Source organism: Chiloscyllium plagiosum, unplaced genomic scaffold, assembly GCF_037043375.1.
Source record: "Chiloscyllium plagiosum isolate Xiang-an unplaced genomic scaffold, Cpla_swu_hap1 HiC_scaffold_24, whole genome shotgun sequence".
Classification (NCBI taxonomy): Eukaryota; Metazoa; Chordata; class Chondrichthyes; order Orectolobiformes; family Hemiscylliidae; genus Chiloscyllium; species Chiloscyllium plagiosum.
Window position 1 is genome coordinate 33902108 of NW_028270162.1, and position 27265 is coordinate 33929372.

At 42.1% G+C, this 27265-nt stretch overlaps 1 protein-coding gene across 3 annotated transcripts in view; it reads right to left on the reverse strand.

Moving 5' to 3' along the window:
- Positions 1–8282: 8282 nt before the first annotated feature.
- The window catches only part of LOC122562703 (transmembrane protein 132D-like), a 1133444-nt gene continuing 1114461 nt past the window's right edge, over positions 8283–27265 (reverse strand). For all 3 annotated transcript variants that reach the window (XM_088000065.1, XM_043715795.2, XM_088000066.1), the window contains one exon: positions 8283–10347. In XM_088000065.1, coding sequence (XP_087856191.1) covers positions 9151–10347 — 1197 coding nt within the window. In that variant the 3' untranslated portion in view covers positions 8283–9150. The remainder of the gene's footprint in view (positions 10348–27265) is intronic.

The following is a 27265-nucleotide window of genomic DNA, read 5'->3' on the forward strand; positions in this document are numbered from 1 at the left end:
TCCTGACTCTCCAACTTGAAGTCTGTGCCTTGTTCAGCATCCCCAATGTTCTCATCTTTTACAAATGTGCCCCAAATGATAGAGGCCAAATCTCAAACAGGAGGCTGTCTCCAAGACAAGTGAAAGGCCTGTGCTGTCAGGTTAGGGATATCTTGTCTATCAATCGCAGGAAGAGTGCAGATCTGCTCCCAAACCCACCTAAATATTTTCCAGTGTCATATGGCCTGTAGGGCCTGTCCTGCCTTGTTAGTTCCAAGCCAGCTTTTGCTGACCTCCACAATTCACTTCCACATCATTGTTCGATCTTGGTCTGAGGTTCAGTCGGTGTGTTAGAATACAAAACCAGCAGATCAGGCAGCATCTGTGCTGAGAAAGAATTAATGTTGCACATCAATGACCTCTCTCCAAAATCTGAAATGTCAATCCTGTTTCCTTTCTTATGGATACAATGTGACCTGCTGTCCATTTTCTGTTCATATTTGAGGTTCTCCACCATCCATATTTTATCTGTGCTTCTGTATCTGTGCTGTAGGCTCTAGTGCTGTGTTCAGAAACATAATTAAACTTAGTAAATATAACTCAGCACACAACACAGCCCCATCAGCATTACAGTTGTGGAAAGGACCCTCTGGATTTCTGGGGACATTCCACCATTGCTGACATTTTATAAGCGATCTTCTTTGTATTTGGCTTGTTTTGCAAGGGAAAGTAACAAACTGCAAAGGAACTTTGTGCTGTCTGAATCATTAAGTGACAGGAATGAAAACCATCGATCTTTCAGAAGCTGCCAATTGAAGGAGACACGGCCAGAAAGCAGACACAATTTAGGCAGAAGTCATTGATTTGACCTTCAAGCTGGTATGCTTCACAAACTTAAGAAGTGACAAGTTACAAAAGTAACATTTGTAACAATAAAAGCCCAAACTAATAGAAAAGGATGCAGTCCTGTTACCCAAAGGGGCAAATCGATTACGAATCTATACCACTGTGTGACAGTACTGTTCTTGCCAGCTAATTGAGGAACGCGACAATAATTTGCATTCATTTAAGTTGCATTCCCATGGATCATTAGAGTAAGCCAAACTTGGCTGCTAGAGTTCAGAGGAATGAGAAGTGACTTGATTGAAGTGTATAAAATCCTGAATTGTCCTGTCAAGGTGGATGTGGAAAGGATATTCCTCTTGTGAGTCAATTCACAACTAGAGGGCACTGTTTAAAAATTAGAGGTCACCCTTTCTGGTCAGAGATGAGAAGAATTCCCTTTTCCTTTCAGAGGGTTGTGTAACACTTTGGAATTCTTTGCCCCAAAAACTGGTGGAGGCAGGGTGATTGAATATTTTTAAGACAGAGATGCATGGATTGTTGTTTGGCAGAGGAATCAAAGGGTTAATCGGGGTGGGGGGGGGGGGGGGGGATGTTGAATTCAAACACAAATAGATCTGATTAAATGGCTGATCAGGCTCCAAGGGCCAAATGGTGGACTTCTGCTCCTATTTCACAGGCATGTACCAAAGAAGTCACATATAGAGATATGTCAATGAATGGATCAACCACCCTGTAATGTTGTTGCTAACCAACAGTGCAATTCTGCAGGTTAACTGGCTTTCTCAGTACCCAGAGGGTGACCGATGAACTGACCTACATTACCATTTCAGTTGCTGTGCACAACACTGAAAGGTATTTTATCCTTTGAAAGGTACAATGTTATGACCGCCATTACAGAAGCCAACTGGGTAATACCTGTTTTTCAAAAGTCTTTCAATTTAAGGCCATCATCTGTGCTACTCTTGTAGTGGGATTAAATGCTTATGGAAGATTCAAGTGACAGCAAGCCTGCACTCATGGTCATGATATAATTGCAGATTTTCGGACAACTCTTTAGCCATGACTTTGTAGAACTGAGGGTTAAACTATTCCCAAAATCTGACAGTGTATTGGTATGCTCATGAGAAGAACATGCACATAGAGATTTCTGCTGAGATAACAGGGTCAATGCATCATCAGGCCATATCCATCTGAGCAGTGGAGCAGGGGAAGAACTGTACTGGGCTGTAGCCATCAGATGCCTGAACTTCAACAGCCAATATCACTTGCTCCTCTTCATCTTAATTAGTTTGATCCTCCAGGGTATGTCCTGCTGTGCCAATGCACAGTGAATGTGATGTTGCATCGTGAGGCACTGTCATGCTCAGGAGCAGCGGTTATAGAATCATCTTGTTCTTTCATTCCTCTGGAAATGTATGAACTAAAGGTCATTACACTCTCTTTAGAAACCATCTCTTAAAACTTTTTTCAATAGATAAACCTCTGTGACAACCATGTTTTCAGATTACATTAGGTGAACATCAAAGACCCAGCCAGGATTCCAGGAATAAAAGCCCTCGAACTTCACCATTCCCTAATACCACTCATTATACTTGGGATCTTCACCTTCAAAGCAGTGGAATGATATTTGCACACCCAAAAAGCTGTAGCTACAAATGAAATGGTTAAAACAGAAATTTGAATTAAGCCAGTGAGAAATTAAAAATGATTCATTATTAGCTCCTTGTGCTTCTTACCTTTGGGATGAATTGCTATGCATTTATCTGTCTGAAACAGAAAATCTTGATTTTTTTTGTCTTAATCACAATTAATTGCCACACGACATACAGTTTCTTTACAGACTATACCAAGAAGAATGAGGGTCTGTGTGTAAGCTAACACCTAGCGTCCTATTGAATTAATTTTATTTGCAACCTTACATAATAAACATACAAACTGTTTCATAATCATGATCTATGTGAAAGAGTATTGCCAAAGACTTGCCATTTGAGTTGTTGACAATTTCTGGAGCACAAGATTCAACCACAGACTACAGCTGTCATTGAAGATTATTTTCTTCCTTCAGGCTGCTTGATAAAACAGATAGTAATTCAGTCATTTAAATATTTCCTTTATGTAGAACACACAGATCCTGTGTCTACAAAGTACAAGACAGCTCATAAAAAGGTGGATGAACTGAGCTTTAATTTCCAAACTCTGTTCCAACACCTGTGCAAAAGTGGGTATTGCAGATGCTGGAGATTAGAGTCAAGATTAGTGTGGTGCTGGAAAAGCACAGCAAGTCAGGCAGCATCCGAGAAGCAGGAAAATCGATGTTTCGGGCAAAAGCCCTTTGTCAGGAAGGGTACACAGATGGCTGTGTACCAGCCAAGTTCCAGTCTGGCTGGCATATGCACACACACCTGCTTTATATTACACCGTACTGTTCTTTTGCATTAATGCATCACCTTTTGTTTCTTTTTATTTTGGGAATGAAAATATCCTAAAAAAGATGCAGCAGTTGTCATGATGAAGGGTCAGAACTCCAGAATACTTCGGACATTCTTAATTTTAAAATGCATCTTTTTAAAAAAGTGGCTGCACATGTAAATTAAATGGCTGGCCAGAGACAGGGGCCTGCAGAATGTCACACCATTAGATGCAAAGGAAACCTCAGACAACAGCCCTTTGGGGTGAAAGAAGGAGGCAAGTCCAAACAGACTGGACGTAATCTCCTGTGACTACAAAGATAATGAAGGGCTGATGAACTCTTCCTCAACAGCAAACCACTCTCCACAGTTTATGCCCTAAACCGAAGATACATTTTGATTTTTTGCTTTGAAAAATACAGAAGGAGAGGGGTGAAAGAGCCAGTTTCAATTCTACCAGATGGTGCTTGTGGGATTGAATGCTCTTGTGTGCACCAGCTTAGGTGTGCTGTAAAAGTCACAGTTGATGAACTATCATCCAGTTACCTCTGTGTTGCAGGTAAAGACTGGGAACCCTCCAACCACAGGGGATGAACTTGGACTTCACCAGTTTCTTCATCCCCCCTCCCCCCACCTTGTCTCAGCCGAATCCCTCCAGCCCGGCACCGCCTTCCTGACCTGCAGTCTTCTTCTTGACCTCTCCGCCTCCATCCTACTCCGACCTATCACCCTCACCTTGACCTCTTTCCACCTATCACATTTCCAACGCCCCTCCTCCAAGTCCCTCCTCCCTACCTTTTATCTTCTCCTGCTGAACACTCTCTGCTCATTCCTGAAGAAGGGCCTGTGCCCGAAACGTCGAATCTCCTGTTCCCTGGATGCTGCCTGACCTGCTGTGCTGTTCCAGCAATAAAGTTTCAACTTTGATCTCCAGCATCTGCAGACCTCACTTTCTCCTTGCAGGTAAAGACAATCTCTCACTCTGTTAGAAGTCAGCCAGCTTGCATCCAGGCAAAGGGAAATCAGAATAACGAAAAGTCTCTGTCTCCTCATGAATGCCGGAATTCACACACAGTCGAAAGCAATCAGAACTGTAGAATCTTAACCAGTCTGCAAAACTAGGGACCGTGAAATCAAGTGTTCAAATACCAGCATCAAGGCTACCAGCATGCCTGCTACAATGGTCACAACATTCAATTATCTGCTCTTTGTGAATAATTCAAAGACTGATACATATTGGTGTTTTTGTTAACTTACCTATTAGGACTCACCTCCTATTTCTAATCTGTGTCCCTATGTGTTGTGTTACTAATTTTTCTCAGCTTTACTAATTAATAAACTCACTCATCGTTAACTCATGAAAGTCTGGTTAAATTGGCTTTTAAAAAAATGCTAATTTTGGTCAGGTAGAAAGGTGTCTACGAGAAAAGGGATCCTTTCCAAATTAACATTGTTGCAACCAACTAAGGGGATGGCTGAATAAAGGGGAGGAGCTGGTACATCTTCTTCAGCCAGGAGCTTAATAATTCAGGGTATCCTAACTGGAATTGCAACAACTGGGGAACTTCACCCAGGATCTGTTTGTAACACAGTAAAAAGATAATTACACAGCATTATCAGTCAGTGTGAAGGGATTTGTTCGTAGAAATCAGTGAAATCTTATTTTGAATTGTTGCTCAGGATCAGAATCTGTTTCAACATTGGTTGGACTTATGAAATCAGAAATATCATTGTAGATGTTTCTAGATTTATAGTAACATTCTTCCATGTGTTTCTTGTGTCAACATCCACCATGCTTTTGCCATCACGTGCAGCCCTGAATCAGAGTTGAAGAGACAATGGTGACAAAAGTGACTTGGAAACTGCCGAGGAGAAACTTCTCCAAAGAATTAATCCTGAACAACCAGTTAAAATAACAGTAACATTTAACCAAGGAAAGGGAGAAACTGTACAAATTGAATCATTTAAAACACTTTTAGAGAAATAAATCTGCTGTGTTTCCTCAACAGCTGAAAATTCTCATTTCCATAATGTTGGTTAAGCAAGGTATTCAAAACGCTACATTGTTTGCCATAATTTTAAAAACAAACATAATTACCTTTTGGTACAGATTGCTCTGCTGCAACATGTTTTGTTCATGCGAATTCGCTATAATACGATTGATGAACTGAGGATACTGTTTCTATAGCATGAACATTTGAAGTGTGTATTGGTTATCACGTAATTCTGACCCCATTAGTTTCAATGATGCTACTATTACACGATTTTCACGGCATTGCATAAGAACAAAACAACTGCATTACAGTAGAACCGACTGTACCTTGTTACTGAAGTTATAACCAACCTGTGTTAAAAGCCTGCCCATACAATTAAAATGCATATCCAGAGCTGTGAAACAAAAGTAAAACTTATTGGAAAAAAAATCATGCAGGTTTGGCAGCATCTGTGCAGAGTAATCAGAGTTAATATTTCAGGTCCAGTAACCCTTCCTTAGGACTGATGGTAGCTAGGAAAATGTAGCTTTTCATGCAGATAGTGGGAGGGGGTAAGGAGTAAATGATAGAACACAAACGGAGGGAAGAGCAGTTGAACAGACAAAGGAGTGGATAACAATCTGGCTAGGAGGGTGGACAGCTGCCAATGGGGACTATTACTGGTGAACAATGGGTTGTGTGTAATAGCAGACTACGTGGTAACAATGCCTGGTGTGTAGGGATGGGGAAAAGCGTGGGGAAGGTGCTGAAGCCCTAAAAATATTGAACTGGATATTGAGTCAAGAAGATTGTAGAGTCCCCAAGCAGAAAATGAGGTGTAGTTCTTCCTGCTTTAGCTGAGCTTTGCTGGAACACTGTAGCAAACCTGAGAGAGATGTTGGCCGGGGAAATAGGGTGATGTGTTGAAGCATTGGGAAGCTCAGGGTCTCTTTTGTGAACATTAAATGGGTGTTCTGCAAAGCAGTCACCCAGTCTATGCTTTGTTTCCCCAGTGTCAAGGAGACCACACTGAGTAGTGAATGCAGATTTGAGTGTAGGTAAAGCACTGCTTCACCTGGAAGATGTGTGTATGCCATTGGATACCAAAGAGGAAGAAAGTAAATGGGCAGGTGTCACACCTTCTGCAGTTTGAGGGGAAGGTGCCATGGGGCTATTGGGTGTGCAGGATGGCTGCTGGAAGTGAAGGAGGAGTGATCCAGGTTGTCTCAGAGGGAACAGTCCTTGCAGGGAGGGAAGGGAAATATGCATTTGGTGATGGCATCAATTGGAGGGTTCGAAATGGTGGCTAATGATCCTCTGGATGTAGGTACTGGTGGGGTAGTTAGTGAAGACGAGGGTGGCCCTATCGTTGTTTTGGGAGGGGAATAAGGGGATCAGGGCAGAAGTGGAGGAGATGCATCGGACTCAACTACAGTGCTGGGGAATCCTCGGTTGAAAAAGGTGGACATTTTGGAGGCTCCCTTGTCGAACAACTGTGATAGAGGTGGAGGGACTAGGGGAATGGAATAGGATTGAATCTTTGCAGGAAGCAGAGTGTGAGGATGTACAGTCCAGGTAAGTGTGGGAGTCAATTGGTGTGTAGTGGATATTGGTGGTCAGCCTAATTCTCAGAAATAGAAACAGAGATGTCGAGGAAGGGAAGGGTGGAGTCAGAAATGGACGAGGTGAAAGTCAGGGCGGGGTGGAAATTGGAAGCGAAATTCTGTCTGCCAATAAGACACTGTCACTTCAACACACCACCTCGATCCTTGGCCAACTTCTCTCAGGCTTGTAGCAGTGCTCTAACAGAGCACTGGTGAGGGATAAAAACTATACACAGAGATTAATAGAATTATATGTATATCTATATAAAATATGTAAAATAAAGACCATCCTTTTGTGGGTCCTGTGGATGAAAATCAAGTTAATATAAAAGATAAATACTACATGATGAAAATGGATTTTGGCCTAATACATTGATTGGAAATAAAGGTTCATGTTATTAAGCTCTAAATGACACCATCCTGCTACTGCTGTAAATCAGTGACAGCTTGGGAAGTATCCCAATTGAAACTTATCAAAAAGGTAACCACAAAATCACTTCATTTCATGGTAATCAGGAGCTCAAGAAAGTGACCTTTAACCTGGTCTCATCAGACCAGGGTCAGTGTTGACACCCGGCTCAACAAAAGTAGTCACTCTGACTGAGATCCACGATAAACACCCCCCCCACCCCACCCCCAAACATTGTCCTTTTCCAATTTCAAAAGTAAAACGTGTTTCACCAGAACTTGCTGAAAGTTAAGCCTAAATTTAGCAACTAAGAGGTCACACATAAATACAACGGATTGCTGAATCTTATAGTTCAGACTATTTTGTTCATAAACAATGTTAAGAATTGCTTATCTTTAGTTTGACATAGTGCAAATGATTTAGACACATGTCTTTCTAAGCCATTCCTGGCTATACGTACCTTACAATCCAGTGCAATATTTTTCTCCCGTTTTTCTTCCAATGGTGACCTTCCAGTTGATTTGTAAATAAAGTTGATATTTGCGAAACTGTCACTTATGGCTTTACTGAAACTGATTAGTTTTCAAAGCTTGGATTCTTTTCAGCACTGAGAAGTTCAATAACTACATGCATCATTTGTGTGGTTTAAGTCTGATTTCTTTGAAACTAAATGTACACAGGTTAAAATGTTTCCCAAATTTACATCAAAGAATAAACCCAATATAGGTGGCTAGACATAGGAGAAAAGAAAATGAAGTATATATGGGCTTTGAGATATCTTTAAGCCTCTTTGTCACTATGGAAACTTGAATGAGCTGCATTTAAAACCAGTCTAGAACACTGATATTTGGACACATCTGATAGAATACATCCACGTTCTTCATTTGTTTTGCTGGGGCTTTCAAATTCCCTCGGCCTACTTACTTTTCGGTATGCTATGCTAACAACTATCTCTGGGCTTTACTGGAATCCTCTCTGGACCACATATGTATGCAGCTATTCATATAACAAACAGAAAAATTGCATATTACAATGGTATGCTACAAAGTGGGCGGAAAAGGGATAGATTTTTCAAGCTATCTTAAGCAACTTTTATTTACAATGTGTATAATATTTATAAATAAATTTTACATTCTAGTAATCTACAATGCATTCTAGGTATACTTTGTTAAAATATTTCACCGATGTTATAAAGGTAGGTACGGCTCATTACTACAGCATAAATAATAAAATGAAAAACTGAGAGCCTAAATATAAACAAGACATTATAAAATAAATTTCACACAGAACATAGGGTCCAAGAACTCAGAATACAACTGAAGTCCAAGATTAACAAATCATACAAAATGATAACATTTGGAGTTGGCCCTTAAGACACTGGTGATAAAGGCCATCTCCCATGGACCACTGCCATAATGTCATCCAATCAGAAGAGCCTCTTCCATAGACCTCCCCATTCAGAAAGGTGCCTCTAATCAGGGGTGCTCATTATTAATGTTTATTCAGTTTAGAGTGCACTTTCTCTCTCTGTTCATTGCTTCTTCCCTGTGTTGTGATATCCCTTACTGAATTAATCTGGCATTTATTCCGTCCCATTAGTGCTCTTGCACCTCCATATTTGCATTGACTTTCCATTTTCCAATTCAAAGTCTCGCGCCATATAAATGTCCATAGACATCTCCTCTGTTGGCCTCTTATTCCACTGTCCATCCAAATGACACCCCAATTCATTTGAACTTTGCATTACAATGAATATTAATCTTTACAGGTCACCATGTGCTGATTTGTCCAGTACCTGTGCAGTTCTGTGCTTTTCTGCCAGTACTTAATTCCCACAAACTGGTCCCATTGCTGACTGGATTTCCTGCACAATCACCCAAAACTGAAGGCATAAAGGTGAGCAAAGAATGAAAACAGATAGGATAACATAGTTACACATTATCATGTATTCTCTCCATGTAGTTTCTCAGTTCGTGCGAGTCTCCTAAGCCCATGTCCTGACAGACCCATTTAATATCTTCCTCATTACCTAAAAGGATTGAATTTGTAGCAGGGCATCCATCATCTGGTGGAATTGTAGTGAACGTTGTAAACTTTACTCGTTTTCGTTTTGTGGTGGGAGAATTCAAAGGTTCATCTTTGCGGTCCTTCCCATCACTGCAGTGCGCGGATCTATGTATCTGGCCTTGGACATTTTTCTGGGATCCCCCGTTAAGCAGATGGTTGCTCTCCTCAAAACCTGCTGCCTTGTCTATGACTGTTGTGTGTTCGCAGAGCTGCTGTGGGGATATATCAGCAGAATTCTCCAGTAGCTCAGTCTCATTAGCTAACCAGACCCAGTCATGGGAATGATTCATGTTCCCTTGCGCTTCTGTGGGAATTCGCTTATGTCGGTACTTCAAAGCAAACATGACACAGTTAATTAAAAAGACAAGGATAGCCAGGCAAAAAACACCAAGTAAGGCATACATCCCAATCTCTAAGTCAGTCAGACCTCTAGGAGCCTGGACCAGATCATTTTCATCTATGCTCTCACCGCCCACACCATTCCGAGTTAAGTCATTTGAGGGGAAGTTGGCAGCATCCAGGGGGATGTTCTGGAGCTGACTGTCACCTTCTGTAAACTGATCTATTCCATTCACTTTCTTGTTCACGGAAGCTTTGGTGGTACTGCTCACCTTTCCAATGAAGCTTTCTTCACGACCTGAAGTAGCACTGCTGAAGTAGCGTCCGTTCTGCCCTGCCCGGTCTTGATCTGCATTCTTTTGCCTCCGGTCACTTGCGTGGTTCTCCATTTCTCCATCAGCATCGTTGTCAGTACTGCCACTCTTCGAGTCTGCATCGTTCTGACCAAATTTTACCTGGACACTGCTACTTCCGACTGCTAGGATACTTTTCCGTTTCGATTTCTGGCAAACTTCACAGATTACCAGTTCAACTTTCACCAAGTTCCCTTGGCCCTCTCCCTCGGCAGTGATGACTGGCCACCATAGCTGCAAATCCTGATAGGTTGAGATGATGGCTCCTTCCTGTGAGGTAACAGTGAGTGTAAAGTCCTTCGGGTCATAGATATCCAGTGGAGTCAGACTGTTATCACTGAACTGGATCCAACTGCTGATTATCGCTTCCTAGAGAGGAATAAATAAAGAAAACAACTCAGCTTTGTTAACATTGCATTCGGCTTTTGGCCCCGAATTTCATGGGGTCATGTGCTTAGTGGTTCTACTGGGATCCCACCACTCATATCTGACTGTGTTAGCTCCATTACCACCCTCTCAATGGAAATTAGGGATGGGCAATACATTGCTCTGTCAGTGATGTCATCCCCTGAATGGACAATCAAATCTTTTCTACTTCAAAATACAAACACAGCAACAACTGACAAAAGGTAGGATTCAGTGACTTCACTCAGGCCAATTCTTAAAGTGGACCATTTGGAGAAAATTTCACACCATGGACTCGATTAAACGATGACAGCAATTTCCCCAGCATCTGCAAATATCACAGACTGTCTCAGCAGACTTCAATTTTTCAGGCAATGGTCTTTTAGTGGTATGAAGCAAGATTTCCATCTATTTTCAGGAGGGAACCCCACCCCACTCCAACCCACCCCCCCATGGTATTTCCTGGACAATTGGAGGCCAGCAGCCGTGCGCCATACCCAGGACTGGTGGTCACTGCAGGAGAACCAGAAGGAAGATGAAGTATAGATGCCTCTGAGTTTAGTCATAGGCATGTCTGAACTCTCACTAGGCTGTATTATGCCAAGCCCCAGTGAGGGTATTGGGGAGGGTTACTGGTATGAAAGAATGGGACGAAGTGGGTGAGGGGCTTCAATTGCACAGTGCCAGGAAAGGAGGCATCACTCTTCATTCTGATTGAGCAGGAGTCTGTAAGGTTAAATTTGACAGGTTACATGTTCAGTGCAGTCCTCTCCCACCTCCCCCATTGAAATGGAGCAGTGAGGGGCTGTGGTCCTTAACTGGGCATTATTGGGCCACTCGAGGGCCTCAATTGGACCGTGGGCAGGTAGCACACGTGACACTTCCCTCGCCACCCACAAAATCATGAAGGGGGCGAGGATGTGTGCCCTAGTGCCAGTGACATGACTTCCTTACATAATGAGTCCACCCACTTGTTTTCCTGCCTGCGTTGGCCTGTATCGGTGCCATGTTTGTGGTGAATTAACATGTCATGTATCACAAAATATTGAAAGGGACATTCAAATGCTTGAGGGCAAAACGCAGCAAACATCAACTCCCAACAAGGACTGAGAACAGGACTGTAGTGGCTACACTCCAGAAACTGGACTGATAATCTGTAGAATGTGCATTCAATTTTCCTTATGGCTGTTTGAGAATCAGGGTTAAAAAATAATCAGGTAAAAAACAGCACTTGTAAAAATCCAACAATTCACTCACGTCCTTCAGGGATGGAAACCTGCCACTCTGGCTTGGGCTGGTCTGTCTGTGACCTCCATTCCCCAGTAACATAGCTCCGGAGACTCTCAGCAAAAAAAAAAGCGGGGTCAAGGTAAGTGTCTGGTGAGAAAAGTGAGTGTCTTTGGCTCAGGAGTCTTCAGCGAAGAGACTGAGTGAGGAGATTACGCTGCAGTTGAAGAGGGTGAAGACATGACTGCCAAGCTGATTCAGTGTGCTGCGTGCATGATGTGGGAGGTCGGGGACACTGATGGTGTCTCTGGCTCCTATAGTTGTGGAAAGTGTGTACACATTCAGCTTCTGAAGGAGCATGTTGCAGCACTGAAGAAAGAACTAGATGACCTCAGGCTCATCCAAGAGAATGAGAACTTTTTTGGACAGGACCTTCAGCGAGGTCATGACACCGAGCATACCAGAAGAGAGAAGGGAGATGACTATGAGGAAGTAAGAGATGATTCAAATACAAGAAACCCTGGGTGAAGTATGGCACGGTGGGTGGCACAGTGGTTAGCACTGTTGCCTCACAGTGCCAGAGACCTGGGTTCAATTCCTGCCTCAGGCAACTGTCTGTGTGGTTTTTGCACATTCTCCCCGTGTCTGCGTGGGTTTCCTCCGGGTGCTCCGGTTTCCTCCCACAGTCCAAAAACGTGCAGGTTAGGTGAATTGGCCATGCTAAATTGCCTCTAATGTTAGGTGCAGGGGTAAATATAGGGGAATGAGTCTGAGTGGGTTGCTCTTCAGAGGGTCGGTGTGGACTTATTGGGCTGAATGGCCTATTTCCACACTGTATGTTATCTAATCTAATCTAAGTACCTCTCATGAACAGGTTGACTCTCTTGGAAACTGTTCAGACAGACGACACTGCCAGTCCGAGAGGCGGACAGGTCTGCCAATCGAAAATTGGTGTGGAGGCAGAGCCGAGGAGTCAGACATCATGCAGAGCCGTGGTAATAGGGGACTCCATAGTGAGAGGGACTGAAAGGGGTTTCTGTGGCAACAGGCAGGATTTGGTGCCAGGATCCAGGATGTCACCGACAGAGTGCAGGGAATCCTCAAGGGCAAAGGTGAAGAGCCAGAGGTGGTGGTGCATCTCGGCACAAATCTCGTCGGGAAGAAGAGGAGGGACATTCTACAGCGTGGCTTCAGAGAACTCGGAAGAAGGCTGAAAAGCAGGACTTCCAGGGAGGTTATCTCCAGTTTGCTTCCAGCTCCTTAGGTTGGATTGGGCAGGAACAGGGGGATAATGGATTGAATGTGTGGCTGGGGAACTGGTGCAGGAAGCAAGGATTTAAATTCTTGGATCACTGGGGTATGTTTTGCGGTAAGGATAAATTATACAAGAGGGACGGGTTGCATTTTAATAGGTGGGAGATCAGCATTCTGGCAGGCAGGTTTGCCACTGCAACACAGACAACAGAATCAACAGAGCAGAAAACTCAAGAAGGGAATCATACAGTATGGTCAAGTGAAATAGGGATTGATAGGGTGCGGGAGTAACAAATTAAAAATATATATATGAATGCACGAAGTATAAGAAACAAGGTGGATGAGCTTGAGGCTCAGTTAGAATTTGGCAGGTACAATGTGGGGATAACTGAGACATGGCTTCAAGTGGACAGGACCTGGGAAATGAATATTTAAGGCTATCCACACTATTGAAAGGACAGACTGACGGGCACAGGGGGTGGGGTGGCCCTGTTGGTGAGGAATGATATTCAGTCCTTTGTGAGGAGAGACATAGAATCAGGAGATGTTGAGTCAGTATGGATAGAGCTGAGAAATTCTAAGTGTGGAAAGACCCTAATGGGAGTTATCTACAGGCTCCCAAACAATAGTCTTGATGCAGGGTGTAAGTTGAATAAGGAGTTGAAATTGGCCTGTTGCAAAGGTATTACTACAATTGTTATTAGATTAGATTAGTTACAGTGTGGAAATAGGCCCTTCGGCCCAACAAGTCCATACTGACCCACTGAAGCACAACCCACTTACCTACATTAACCCCTTCACCTAACACTACAGGCAATTTAGCATGGCCAATTCACCTAATGTGCACATTTTTGGACTGTGGGAGGAAACCGGAGCACCCAGAGGAAACCCACGCAGACACAGGGAGAATGTGCAAACTCCACACAGTCAGTCAGTCGCCTGAGGCGGGAACTGAACCCAGGTCTCTGGCGCTGTGAGGCAGCAGTGCTAACCACTGTGCCACCGTGCCGCCCATGGTGTTCACGACCTGTTCATGAGAGGTACTTAGATTAGATTAGATTAGTTGGTTATGGGGGATTTCAACATGCAAGTAGACTGGGAGAATCAGGGAGTTTGTGGAGTGCCTCCAAGATGGATTCTTAGAACAGCTTGTACTGGAGCCTACCAGGGAGAAGGCAATTCTGGATCTGCTGTTGTGCAATGAACCAGATTTGATCAGAGACCTCAAAGTAAAAACATCATTAGGAGGTAGTGACCATAATATGATAAGTTTTAACCAGCAATTTGAGAGAGAGAAGGGAGAATCGGAAGTGTCAGTATTGCAGTTGAACAAAGGGAACTATGGAGCTATGAGGGAGGAGCTGGCCAAAGTTCAATGGTGCAATACCCTAGGAGGGATGGCAATGGAACAACAATGGCAGGTATTTCTGGGTGTAATGCAGACGGTGCAGGATCAGTTCATTCCAAAGAGGAAGAATGATCCTAAGGGGAGGCAGGGGCGGCCATGACTGACGAGGGAGGTTAAGGACTGTATAAAGATAAAAGAGAAGAAGTATAACATAGCAAAGATGAGCAGGAAACTGGAGGACTGGGAAACTTTTAAACAGCAACAGAGGATAACTAAAAAGGCAATACACGGAGAAAAAAATGAGGCATGAAGGCAAACTGGCCAAAAATATAAAGGAAGATAGTAAAAGCATTTTTAGGTATGTGAAAAGAAAAAAAAATGGTTAAGACAAAAATCGGGCCCTTGAAGACAGAAACAGGTGGATTTATTATGGGAACAAGGAAATAGCAGGAGAGTTGAACAGGTACTTTGGATCTGTCTTTTCTGGGGAAGACACAAGCAATCTCCCAGATGTAATACAGGCTGAAGGACCTAGGGTAACGGATGAACTGAAGGGAATTTACATTAGGCAAGAAATAGTGCTGGGTAGACTGTTAGGTCTGAAGGCTGATAAGTCCCCAGGACCTGATGGGCTGCATCCCAGGGTACTTAAGGAGGCAACTTTAGAAATCGTGGATGCATTGGTGATTATTTTTCAATGTTCAATAGATTCAGGACCAGTTCCTGCAGATTTGAGGGTGGCTAATGTTGTCCCACTTTTCAAGAAAGGAGGGAGAGAGAAAACAGGGAATTATAGACCGGTTAAGCCTGGCATCAGTGATGGGAAAAATGCTAGAGTCAATTATAAAAGATGAAATTACAACTCATTTGGATAGCAGTAACAGGATAGGTCAGAAGGGGATTCATGAAGGGGAAATCGTGCTTGACTAATCTTCTGGAATTTTTTGAAGATGTAACTATGACGATGGACAAGGCAGAGCCAGTGGATGTAGTACCTGGACTTTCAGAAAACCTTTAATAAAGTCCCACATAAGAGATTAGTAAGCAAAATTCAGGCACATAGTATTGGGGGCAAAATACTGAATTGGATTGAAAATTGGCTGGCAGACAGGAAACAAACAGTAGTGATAAACAAGTCCCTTTTGGAATGGCAGGCGGCGACCACTGGGGTACCACAAGGTTCGGTTTACAATATACATTAATGATATAGATGAAGGCATTAAAAGAAATATTAGCAAATTTGCTGATGACACAAAGCTGGGTGGCAGGGTGAAATGTGAGGAGGATGTTATCGAATACAGGGTGACTTGGACAGGCTAGGTGAGTGGACGGATGCATGACAGACACAGTTTAATGTGGATAAATGTGTGGTTATCCACTTTGGTGGCAAGAACAGGAAGGCAGATTACTATCTAAATGGAGTCAAGTTAGGTAAAGGGGATCTAGGTGTTCTTGTTCATCAGTCAACAGGTACAGGTACAGCAGGCAGTGAAGAAAGCTAATAGCATGCTGGCCGTCATAACAAGAGGAACTGAGTATAGGAGCAAAGAGGTCCTTCTGCAGCTGTACAGGGCCCTGGTGAGACTGCACCTGGAGTATTGTGTGGATCTTTGGTCTCCAAATTTGAGGAAGGACATTCTGGCTTTTGAGGGAGTGCAGCGTAGGCTCACAACATCAATTCCCAGAATGGCGGGACTATCATATGTTGAAAGATTGGAGCGACTGGGCTTGTATACACTTGAGTTTAGAAGGATGAGAGGGAACCTGATTGAGATGTATAAGATTATTAAAGGATTGGACACACTGGAGACAGGAAGCATATTTCCGTTGATGGGTGAGTCCAGAACCAAATGACGCAATTTAAAAATAAGGGGTAGGCCATTTAGAACAGAGTTGAGGAGAAACGTCTTCACCCAGAGAGTGATGGATATATGGAATGAGCTGCCCCAGAAGGCAGTGGAGGCCAAGTCTCTGGATACTTTCAAGAAAGAGTTGGATAGAGCTCTTAAAGATAGTGGAATCAAGGGTTATGGGGATAAGGCAGGAACAGGATACTGATTGAGGATGATCAGTCATGATCATAATGAATGGTGGTGCTGGCTCGAAGGGCTGAATGGCCTACTCCTGCACTTATTGTCTATTGACTTAGGCTTCTGAGAGCTGTTCAATGTGCTAGACAGAAACACAAAAATGGAACTAGATCCCCTGATTGGTTGCAGCCTTGGCATTGATTCACAATACCACAAGTGCATACTCAACACCACTGGTGTGCGTACTCTTCAATAATGTCTGGAGATTGATGCCAGATGTGGGTGAGAATTCCTATGGACTGGACTCCATGGAGTTTATAGGCTTCAGATAAAAAGGGCAAAGAAACCTCCTGCTGACTATCACCACCCACCCTACCTCAAGTGACGAATTGGAATTTTCATATTTTGAACACTACTTGGAAGAAGCAGTGAGAGTAGCTCAGTGGGTGGGGATTATAATGTTCATCATTCAAAGACGCTCGATAGCACCACCAACAAAGCTCGTCTAGTTATGAGGGATATAGTTATTAGACTGGTTTGTAACAGACAGCAGGAGAAACAAAATGAGGAAATAACTACAGTGAGTGTTATAGAAAAGATCTGGTAGCCTAAGACATCCATGAGGTACTATGCACCATGTACACTAACAGTTCTCCCACTGAGGTTTGCGGACATAGCGATCTGTAGAGATTTTACAGGGGGATCTGTGAAATAATCTCACTAGCATAAATGAAAAAAAACACAAAAAGTGGGATGACAAAAAAGGGAAAAGGATAAGCTCCCCACTTTGTGTAAACTACCTCGTATGTATACTCTGGTGCTCCCAAAAATATCCCGGGCCTTCTTCACAGTGACAGGTGCTCCTGTTGCCATTGTTTTCTGTTATGAGCCTCACAGTTGCTCTCAGCAGGAGTGCTGGGAAGATGGGACACCGTTTGCTAGTGTGGTACCAGGGTGAATTCAATTTGGTCTCATGCAGTGAGCAAGTGCCATGATAACACTGCCTGGTCTGCTGAGTGTTTCCAAATTTTTCTGTCTACACTAATCGTCTGTTTAATTTAATTTATATTGAAACCTTCAGTTTAATTTGAAACCTTCACTATGTCGCAAAAAAACCAGTATATACTTGAATAATTAAATACCACAAAAGAAACTGGGCTGGGTTTGCACATGTTTATATAATATTTCTGAGGATGTCAACTATAATAAAATAATTTTCTATTAAAGGAAGTTGTTTTAAAATGAGAATATTAACATACTTTAAGCCTCTAAATAGAGTGAGAGTGTAGTTAAAACTGTTTCAGCCAATAGCTGTTGCTTTGGATGGGATTTGACAATTGATTAGGTTGTGCACCCATAACACCAAGACAAACTTTTAACCATGTTTAAGGTCATGCAGTTGTCACATGCATAAGAATGTTGGTGGAGGTGCACTTATCTTTTATCATCAGTTTGTGCAGTTGGTCTCATTGTCTGCATCAGTTAAGTTATCCTGAAATTGTCACTCTAAATAATTAACTGCTTCCAGAAAAGCATTGCTAAGGTGCTTTCTACTTAGCATTATAATTTAGATAAGAGTCTGTGATTAGCAATCCACTTGGAAAGGGGTCCTTTCATCAAATGGTTTGAGAGCCACTGATCTACAGCAACAGGGCTGCATGCCGCCACAATCTGTAACCTTCGGCTTTGCATATCTGTCAGTTCACTTACTGGACCATAAAGGCAGCTCACCCCATCTTCTCGAGGGCAAATTAGGATGCACAACAAAAACTAGCCTTGCCAAAAATGTTCACATTCCTTGAATGAGCAATTAAGAAGATTTCTCAATTAAAGGCGATAATGAGTTTATCGTGTGTACAGCATTCCAGAACTGCTCCATTCCAGAAACCAGTTAGTGGAAGACAGAACTGGAATCTAATCTTTAGACATACATAAGCCTTTATTCATAGAGGTGCACATTAGAAACATGTATCTCCTAACCCAATAACCACAGTTTCAAAAAGCTCCTAATGGAATCGTTTTTGTAAAGCCTTTACAGTTTAAGTACCCCATTTCAAAAGATACACAAAAGGATCTGCTATGTTTCTGGAAATGGAAATGCAGTAATCATCAATTAATATATAATTAACAAGGAGCAGTGAGAGGCACACTTGAAATTGAGGTACCAACCTGATGCAGCTACAATATGGGGCTACTTGTAGACAAGCAGCAAGTTGTAGATATTCCTAAATAATAGATCACAACCAATGGATTAGGCCAAAGCTCTGCAACCCTCCCACATACAGGTATCGATCCAATAATGCAGAAATTTGCCAGAGTATATTCTGACCACAAACTTCACGAAAAATCCAATCTAGCATAATAGGTCACACTCAATCATTATCAAAGTGAGAAAGTTGTTACTGTCAAGCAGCATCTACCCAGAAATGCTTAGTTTAGGTTCCTGAGCCAACTCATTCCAAACCTTATTAGAATCACTGTCCAATATGGAAACAAAACCTGAACTGCGAAGGAAGAGTGACTGCTTTTGAGAGCAAGGCAGTATTTGCCTGAGAGTGGCATCAAGGAGCCCAGCTAGAACCTAGTCAAATGGAATCTAAAGGAAAACTCTCCACTGGCTGGAGTAATACGTGGCACAAGCAAGGTGGTTATGGCTGTTGGGACCCAATCATCTCAGTTCCAGGACATTGCTGCAGGACTTCAGTCCAGTAACTAGGGGCAGCCAACTATCCTTAGGTACTTTACTCTACCCCAAAGTCGGAATGGGGCTGTTGACCCCCATTCACAATTCCTCAGATCATGAAACTTGCCATTCCTCGTATACAGGAGAACAACTTCCAATCTTGGACAGATAAATGCCAGGTAAAATTCACACCACAAGAATGACGGACAATGGTGATCACCAAGAAGGAAAATCCTAACTGTGTCATATCAGTGCCAAACTTCCCACCTTCCACAAAACCAGTCTCAATGGGAACTGCCTCATAAAGACCATGGTTGCTGGAGGAAGTCAGAAGTTGGTCTTTCAGCAGTCAGCAGCTCAACTCCTGACTGCCCACTGACTCCCTACCATGTACAGGGTAGGCCTCCAGCATGTGATGAAATACACTGACCTTGCTGGGATTGATGAGCATGGTGGCTCAAATAATTAACCCCCTCTCCTTGTGATATGCTTCAAATCTCCATAGGTTTGATGTGAGGATTTCTTCAACCTCACTAAAGGCACACTGAACTGATGGCGGATGAGACAAATAAACAAAACTAAGAACTATATATGCTGAAGATCTGAAACAAATACCGAAATTGCTGGAGAAACTTAGTGGGTCTGGCAGCATCTGTGATGAGAAAGCAGAGTTAACGTTTTGGGTTAAGTGACCCTTCTTCAGAACAGATGAGACAAACCTCCATTTAGTATCACTAAATGACTTTGTCTCACGGAATAGCATTCAGGAACTGGTCAGAATTCCTCAGTTTCTGTACATCTTCAGCTGGTATAATTGGTAATGTGACATAAAAGGGTATCCCTGCTTTTCCATATTGATGGGCCGTTTGACTTGACCTAAAGAGAATAACTTCTCTGCATCTTGCTCCCGCCTGGGGAGAGCTTCCTTCCTTTTCCTCCTGCCTTCTTGCAGCACTATTTCTCTCTTCTAATATGAATAGCACCCATGTTCTGCTTGATTTTTTTAAAAAAAGAAACCTACTCTGTCAACCTACTTGCCCCTTTCCATCTCTAATAGGCGGACAGAAATCAGAGCTCTCTGTCAGAACAGTGACAGTCGACTTTGTGAATACCTAAGCAAGCTAATTAATCACTTATTAACTCAGAATTTGCTGGCAATATAAATGTGAGGTAAAGGTGAAAGCCATTATTCGATATTTAATACTCTTAAAGGCGCAAGGGAAAATCTGGAGTTTGTGATCAACCACCCAGTGGACATCAAAAGTTGCTGCACTGGTGTAAGAATCCTATAGTGAGGTACTTTTCATTTCCACCATGGGCTTCTATTATGAAAACATTTAACATTTAAATGGTCATTGTCACATGATGCATCCAATGCAAGTTCATCTTTTTGCTTCACTGATTAAACTGATTTGATACATTGGCTTGCTGTTGACCTTGAATGAGAGTAAACTTGATGCTAAATTCATTTCAGTTTAACAAACTTTAGAAAGTATCCTCTCCTGCCCTCAAGTGATGTGTTGATCGATTTCCCAGTGACCATGCTGATTTCACAAGTAATATTAGGTGTAGAGTTGCTGTAATGGACACAGATTTTATGGAGGAGCAGCAGCTGCCTCCAATTAATGGCCAAGATTTAGGGCTTAGCCTATTAAGGGTTGGATTATGTGGTTATAGCAATGCCGAATTCCCCACCCCATCAGTGAGGAAATTCACTGAATCAAACACTAGTTGGGCATTTAAATGCCATTCAGCAAGCTTCTCATCTAATTTAGCCCCTTGCTCGTTTGCCACTGAGGTCCTAGACCAAGTCAAACAGAGATCAGCAGTGTCAGAAGCTGAAGAATGTCACTGGAGGCCCAGGTTATGCATCCATGGAGAGTCAGTGGGGTGGCTTTGAGCAATCAGCTTCACTCCCCATTTCTGCCCTGGTGGAGGCTAATGGAAGCACTGTACCCCAAACTCAGCAGGCAGGTTGCCTCGATTTCCCAGTTGGGAAAGAAACCACTTTCTGGCCTGCCACAGAGGCAGGTAAATGAACTGGTTGAGATCATAAATTTATCTATTAAGGGTCTTAATTGGTGCCTGGTTGCAAAGGCCACTCATGAACATTCTTGAGCAGAAGCTATTTGCTGAGTTAGAAAGGAGGAAATGAGTGTCTCTCCAGGGCCCTTCCCAATCGCAATCAGGGAGAGGAAGGCTGTGCCCAATAATCCAAGTGGAGAGGATACTTTATATGTTTCTCATTTTGATTTATATATTTCTGAGTCATGTTACACAAAAAAAGTTTAGAATGATGCATTTTCCTACATTAATGCTGGTGAATAATGGTCATTCCCCAGTGACCTCTGTAGTCAACAACTCAAGACTGACAATTAGCGGTTTTGAATTAATAGGAGATGAATGGTAAGGAAAAGATCAAATTCATGGCGCTCAGTGAAGGATGACTCACTCCTGAGAAAAATCTAGGTCAATGTTCAGATTTTGTGAGAAACAATTTGTTTCCCACTCTCTTGCCCATGTGCTATCTGTTATCAAACACCAGAAAAGACATACATTCTGAAATTCTGCAGACCCTCCCCGGTCTCCTGGAATAATTTCAGTGCTGAACTGGTGGAGTCTCCCAGCGACGTAAAATTAATGACTATCTCTTTGAACCTTCCCTTCATCTGTCAACACCATATGAGGGAAAGTCACAAGAATCTGCCTAACATTTCCAGGTCATTGCTTCAAAGTACACAAAGTAAATTTGAAATACTCTCTTTTTTCTTAATCTACTAGGTGAAACGATGGTTAAACATTTGTCAGGATAATTGAGAAGAGAATATATTTTGGATGATTTTCAGCAAGAATGAGTGGCACAGGGTGATGTGCACTGTTAAAATTATGGGATTGGGAACTGCTACCAAGAAAAAGAAATTTATTGTTGATTTGCCTATTTTGAGGGCGTAACATGAATATGTGTGAGACCAATTTTGGATTGCAATGTGCTGCAACCAATCTTGCCCAGCTGAATGCCAAGCACCTACCTGGAAGTAGATGCTTAGGATTATTGGCTTAGATTTATGCCAGTTAGGGTCCAAATGTCAGTTTTTATGAGCCTAATAACGAATGCAGAGTTTGTACTATGAAAGTTGATCTAATCGTGAGGAATTGTTGTTAGGTAGTCAGAAAAGGTTTTGGAAATGTTCCTCTTGCTTCCATAACATCGGCCTTTGCCCTCTCTCAGTTTTACTTCTTCCTGCACCATGTGATACACAAAGGTGTGAACCAATCCAGCAAGGTTCTCCTGATGGGTACAAGACTGGTGACACAGCACAGTGTTGAAGGTTCAAAAATTGGAAATTTGGTCAATTTTTTTCATAATGTGATAGAATTGTGGAGCAGACTGAAGTGGGGCAGTAGAACTGAAAGCCATAGGAGGTTGAAACAAAAGCAGGAAGAATTAATTCCATATCAGAGAAGGGACAGTGATTGAAGCTGGGAATGGAAAGCTTAGTGGACTGCTGCTCAAAGTATGACTGTTTTATTACAAAATGCAGAATTTCCCAGCAGCAGCAGATTGGATTTGGCAAGGGAGAGAGGGAAGTGCTTCATTTGGTCAAATTACTTTATCTGTAAAAGCCTAAGTCAAGATACAGTCAGTTCTGAAATCGAAAGTGATGTGGACTGGCACTTAGCATAAATAATTCCATTTCACCATTTTAAAAGGGTAGAGAGGACTGTGTGTGGGCATGGGAGTGGGAGATGGAGAGGGAGGAATCTGGAAATGTTTAATGTAAGTATTAATTTGCCATTTAATAAGTCTTACAGACTTTATTTTTTTCATCACTATTCCATGTTAAACTATCCTTCCCCTGGTCCCACATGGAAAGAGTTACTTGTAAATATTTACACAATGGCTGGTCTACCTTGCAATTTTAATATTTATCTCAAGACTCTTTCTCTCAATCCTGCAAGTGTGTGGCCTATCTGAATTCTGAGTACTTGCAGGGAGAACTTCAATGTAAACTTTGGAGGAAAAGACAGAGATCATCCTTCAATATTTTGAATTATTTTGCCACAGTATCTGGCAACTTCACCAAACTCACCCAGTACAGTGAATATTATTCCTTTTCCTTTTAAAAGCTACAAGAATGTAAGAAACAGGAGTATGAGTAGGCCAGTCAACCCCTCAAGTCTGATCTTCCCCAGGCTGCAGCTTCTGCTTGTTCCTCACATTTCTCAACTCCTTCATATTTCAAAACTCTATCAGCCTCCTCTTTAAATCCTTCAGGAATTTAACCTCCAAGACTTGGTGGGGTAGAAACCTGGAGCACTCACTATCCTCTGGGTAGTGGCAAGTCAGCTTTAAATAAGCACACCTTACTTGAAACTACTTCCCCTAGTTTGAGATTCTCCCATTAGCAGAATGATCTTCTCAATGTCGACCCTGTCAAATTCCCTCAGAATCTTCCAGAATGTTTCAGTAAGATCATCCTCATTCCTCGAAACTCTAATGGATAAAGGCCTAATGCACTTCGCTGATCTTGGTAAGTCAATCCCTTCACTGCAGGGAAAGAAAAGGAGTCTGAGCTGTTTATAGCCACAGCGTTTAAGCGGTCAAATATTCTCCAAAATGGTAGACAAATTCTGTCAAGACACTTCAACTGAAATGTAGAGAGGAAGATGAGACATTCTGCCACTCCTCACTTGGTTGAAACAAGTCCCATGCTTTCTTGAAAGGGAAAATGGGTCTTCTATCAAACGCTCAGAAAACAATGGCACCCTTCCAATCAGTTCCCCCAACAAGCCACCACCTCCCATTGATTACTGTCAAGGTTACATGCTTTAAGATGTGAATTATTATCTATATCTTCAGCAGCTTCCATTGATGAAAGCAGATGTAGACAATAAATTCAATTGTTGCCTCCAATGAGGAATAATAGAATTAATGCTCAAAGTTGGCTGAGAGACCCATATCACAAAGGGGTTAACCAACCAGTTTAACTTACTGCCTTCATTGATATTATTGCCACATTTAGAAGTGAACTGCATCAGAAACTACTGCATATCCTTCAAGTACTTAAGTATTCAGGTTGCCAACTGAGAGACAAGTCCAAACTCTCCATCTTTGACTGTTGGACCATCAAAGCAAGCTCATGCTGGTCAAAATACTGATGTGCATTGATTTGGATTCTGGCCAGATGTCCTGAACAAATAAACCAAAAACAACAAAGCAACAGCAGGCACACTTTATCTTCTTGATAGGATTTATTAATATCCATTATTGAAGGGATGTGAGAGACAGTGAGACCAGGGAATTAGTAACCTGCTTGTGGAATATCTGTTGTGGGGAAGTTATTGGAATTTTTAATTAAGGACAGAATGACGGAGCACTTAAAGAAATTTCAGCTAATTAGACAAAGCCAACATGGACATATAAAGGGGAGATCATGTCGAAGAAAATAATTTTAGCATTGAGGAAAGAGGGAAATGTCAATGGATACTTTCTACATGGGTTGCCAAAGCACATTCGAAAATAAGAACCTGTAAGCTAAAATTAAAACTCATGGAATTGAAGGTAGGCTATTGATCTGGTTAATATATTGGTTCTGTGATAGAAGACAGGGTACAGATGATGGGTACACACTTGAATTGGAAGCATCTGCGATGAAACCTTAATTATTTACTGCATTTATCAATACCTTGGATAATGTTATTCAGCACCATGTATTCAGATGCCATAAAGATTCATGGTGCTGTAGACAGGTGCACAACATTACGAAGAAACATTGAGAGTCTAAGTATCTCTACTCCTGGACCAGGAGGTCCAGGTTCAAGTCCCACTACTCTAGAGATATGTAATAACATCTCTGAACAGGTTGGTTTAAAAATAAGTTAATTAAATCAAAAAAAAGTTTACATAAGTTAACTGGTTGTGGTAACCATGTAAAGAATGCTCCAGATGATTTGGAGATGGAGAAAAACCATTCACTGTGTGGAAGACCATTTCTGGATATGAGAAAGAAAGTGAGAGATTAAGTAAGTGGGAAAAACAAAGAAATGCCAGGACTAAAATACAACAAAAGCACTATGGATTCTGGAGAATCTGAAATCAAAACAAAGTGCTGGAGAAATTCAGCACATCCAGCAACATCAAAAGGAGAAAGAAACAGAGTTAACCTTTTGAGTCCAATATGATTCTTGTTTAGAACTGTGTCACATGGCTCAAACAATGTATAATTAAAAATGAACTCATGGATTGTTAACCTTTGAAACTTGAGGGCTTGTGTATAAAGCAGAGAAAGTTGTTGAAAACGTATGCAAAGCAACATCTGGAATACCGGTTAGATCACATCTGGAGTTCCGTGTACTCTTCTGAGTACTGCATCTCAGAATAGATAGATTGACTTTGGAAGGAGTGCAGTACGGTTTTACGAGACTGTTACTATGACTCCAAGAATTCAAATCTGAAGAGAAACTGTAAAAACTAGGCTTGTAATTCCCAGAATGTAACAACCACAAACAACAAGCCTTCAGATCGCCCCCCCCCCCCCCCCTTTGTGCAGTAACATACTAAGGAATTCAGAGGGGTACTCTCGCATCAGCACGGGTATGAATCCTATCATTGAAGTGGCATTAACAAAAGGAGATACTAAAATATGTGCCCAAAGCATGGTCAAAAGAGCTAGCTATTGAAGAGTTTCTGAAATGAGGAGAGTGTGGTTGAGGTGAGATGGTGTCCAAGTCTTTGGATTAGATTAGGGTAGTTGATGTAGTTTATATAGATTTCAAGAAGGCCTTTGTCAAGAGAAAATGGTAAAGAAGGTAACAGCTCATGGAATACTGGGTAACATGGCAAGATGAATCCAAAATTGGCTTAGTGACAGGAGACAAAGGGTGATGGTAAAAGGGTGTGTATTTGACTGGAGCGCAGTGTGCAGTGGCATACCTCACGGATCAGTGCTGGGTCCCTTATTGTTTATGATATTCATAAATGATGCAGATAAGAATGTGGGAGAATGATAAGTAAGTTTATGGATGACACAAAGATTGGCTGGGTGGTTGATAGTGAGGAAGAAGGTATTAGGTTACAGGAAGATAGAAACAGATTGGTCAGATGGCCAGATGGAATTTAACTCTGATAAGTGTGAGGTGATGCACTTTGGAGAGAGAACAAGACAAAGGAGTACTCAGTGAATGGCAGGACACTAGGAAGCTCAGAGGAACAGTGAGATCTTGGGGTGCCTATCCACAGATCTCTGAAGGCAGCAGGACACATTAATAGGATGGTTAAGAAGGTATGCGGGATACTTAACATCATTGGTCATGGCGTAAATTATAAGAGCAGGCAGATCATGTTGGAATCAGAGAATCACTACAGTGTGGAGTTATACAGAACTTTGGTTAGGCTGAAGTACATGCACAGCACAGGGTGGGGGGTGGAATTCTAAAGAGAAAGGCAAGAGGTTTAGAGAGATTTTGAGGAGAATCATTTCCATCCAGAGGGTGGCGAGGGTCCAGAATACATTGCCTCACAACTTTAAGAAGTATTTGGACGAGCAATTGAAATGTCATAACCTTCAAGGCTATGGACCTGCAGGAAATTGGGACTAGTGTAGGTACAAACTGATGGGCAGAAGGGTCTCTTGTATACTGTATGACTGTGAGAAGCTTCAGCTGAGGAGACAGTCATTAATGGGGAATTAATTAAAATCCAGAATGCCCAAGAGGCCAAAATTGCAAGATAAGAGACCTCATGGAATTGTGGAACTAAAGGATGTCACTGAGACAGAGGGGGAGCAAGGCAGTGGAGAGACTTGAAAACAAATGTCAAAGTTTAAAATAAAGGTATTGATGGACTGAGAATTAATGAGGGCCAACAAACAGACAGACAATGGGTTAAAGGGTATTGGGGACTTTGAATAGCAAAGATTTGGATGCATTTAAGTTCATGGAAGGTGAAAAATGAGAAATAATTAGAATAATCAAGACTGAGGTTCAATGGTAATGTGTTAAGACCTTCTATGGGTTTGAACTAGAGTTCAAAAAGAAGACCGTGTCTGTTGGTGTGGGGGTCTAAGATAAGAGGCATCATTTTAAAACCAGAACCTCACCATTTCAGTCAGAAGTTAAGAAACAATGCTTCGCATTAAGGATATTAGAAGTGCAGAAATCTCTCTCACACAAAAAAAATCAATGCTGCTCAATTAATCAATTCAAATCTGACATCAATGGATTTTTGGTAGCCAAGCAAATCAAGGAATAAGAAACCCTAGACAGATGGATGGAGCTGGATTCAGATCAGTCATGATCAGACTGACTCAAGGACAAACAGCCAACTCCTATAGCAATGAA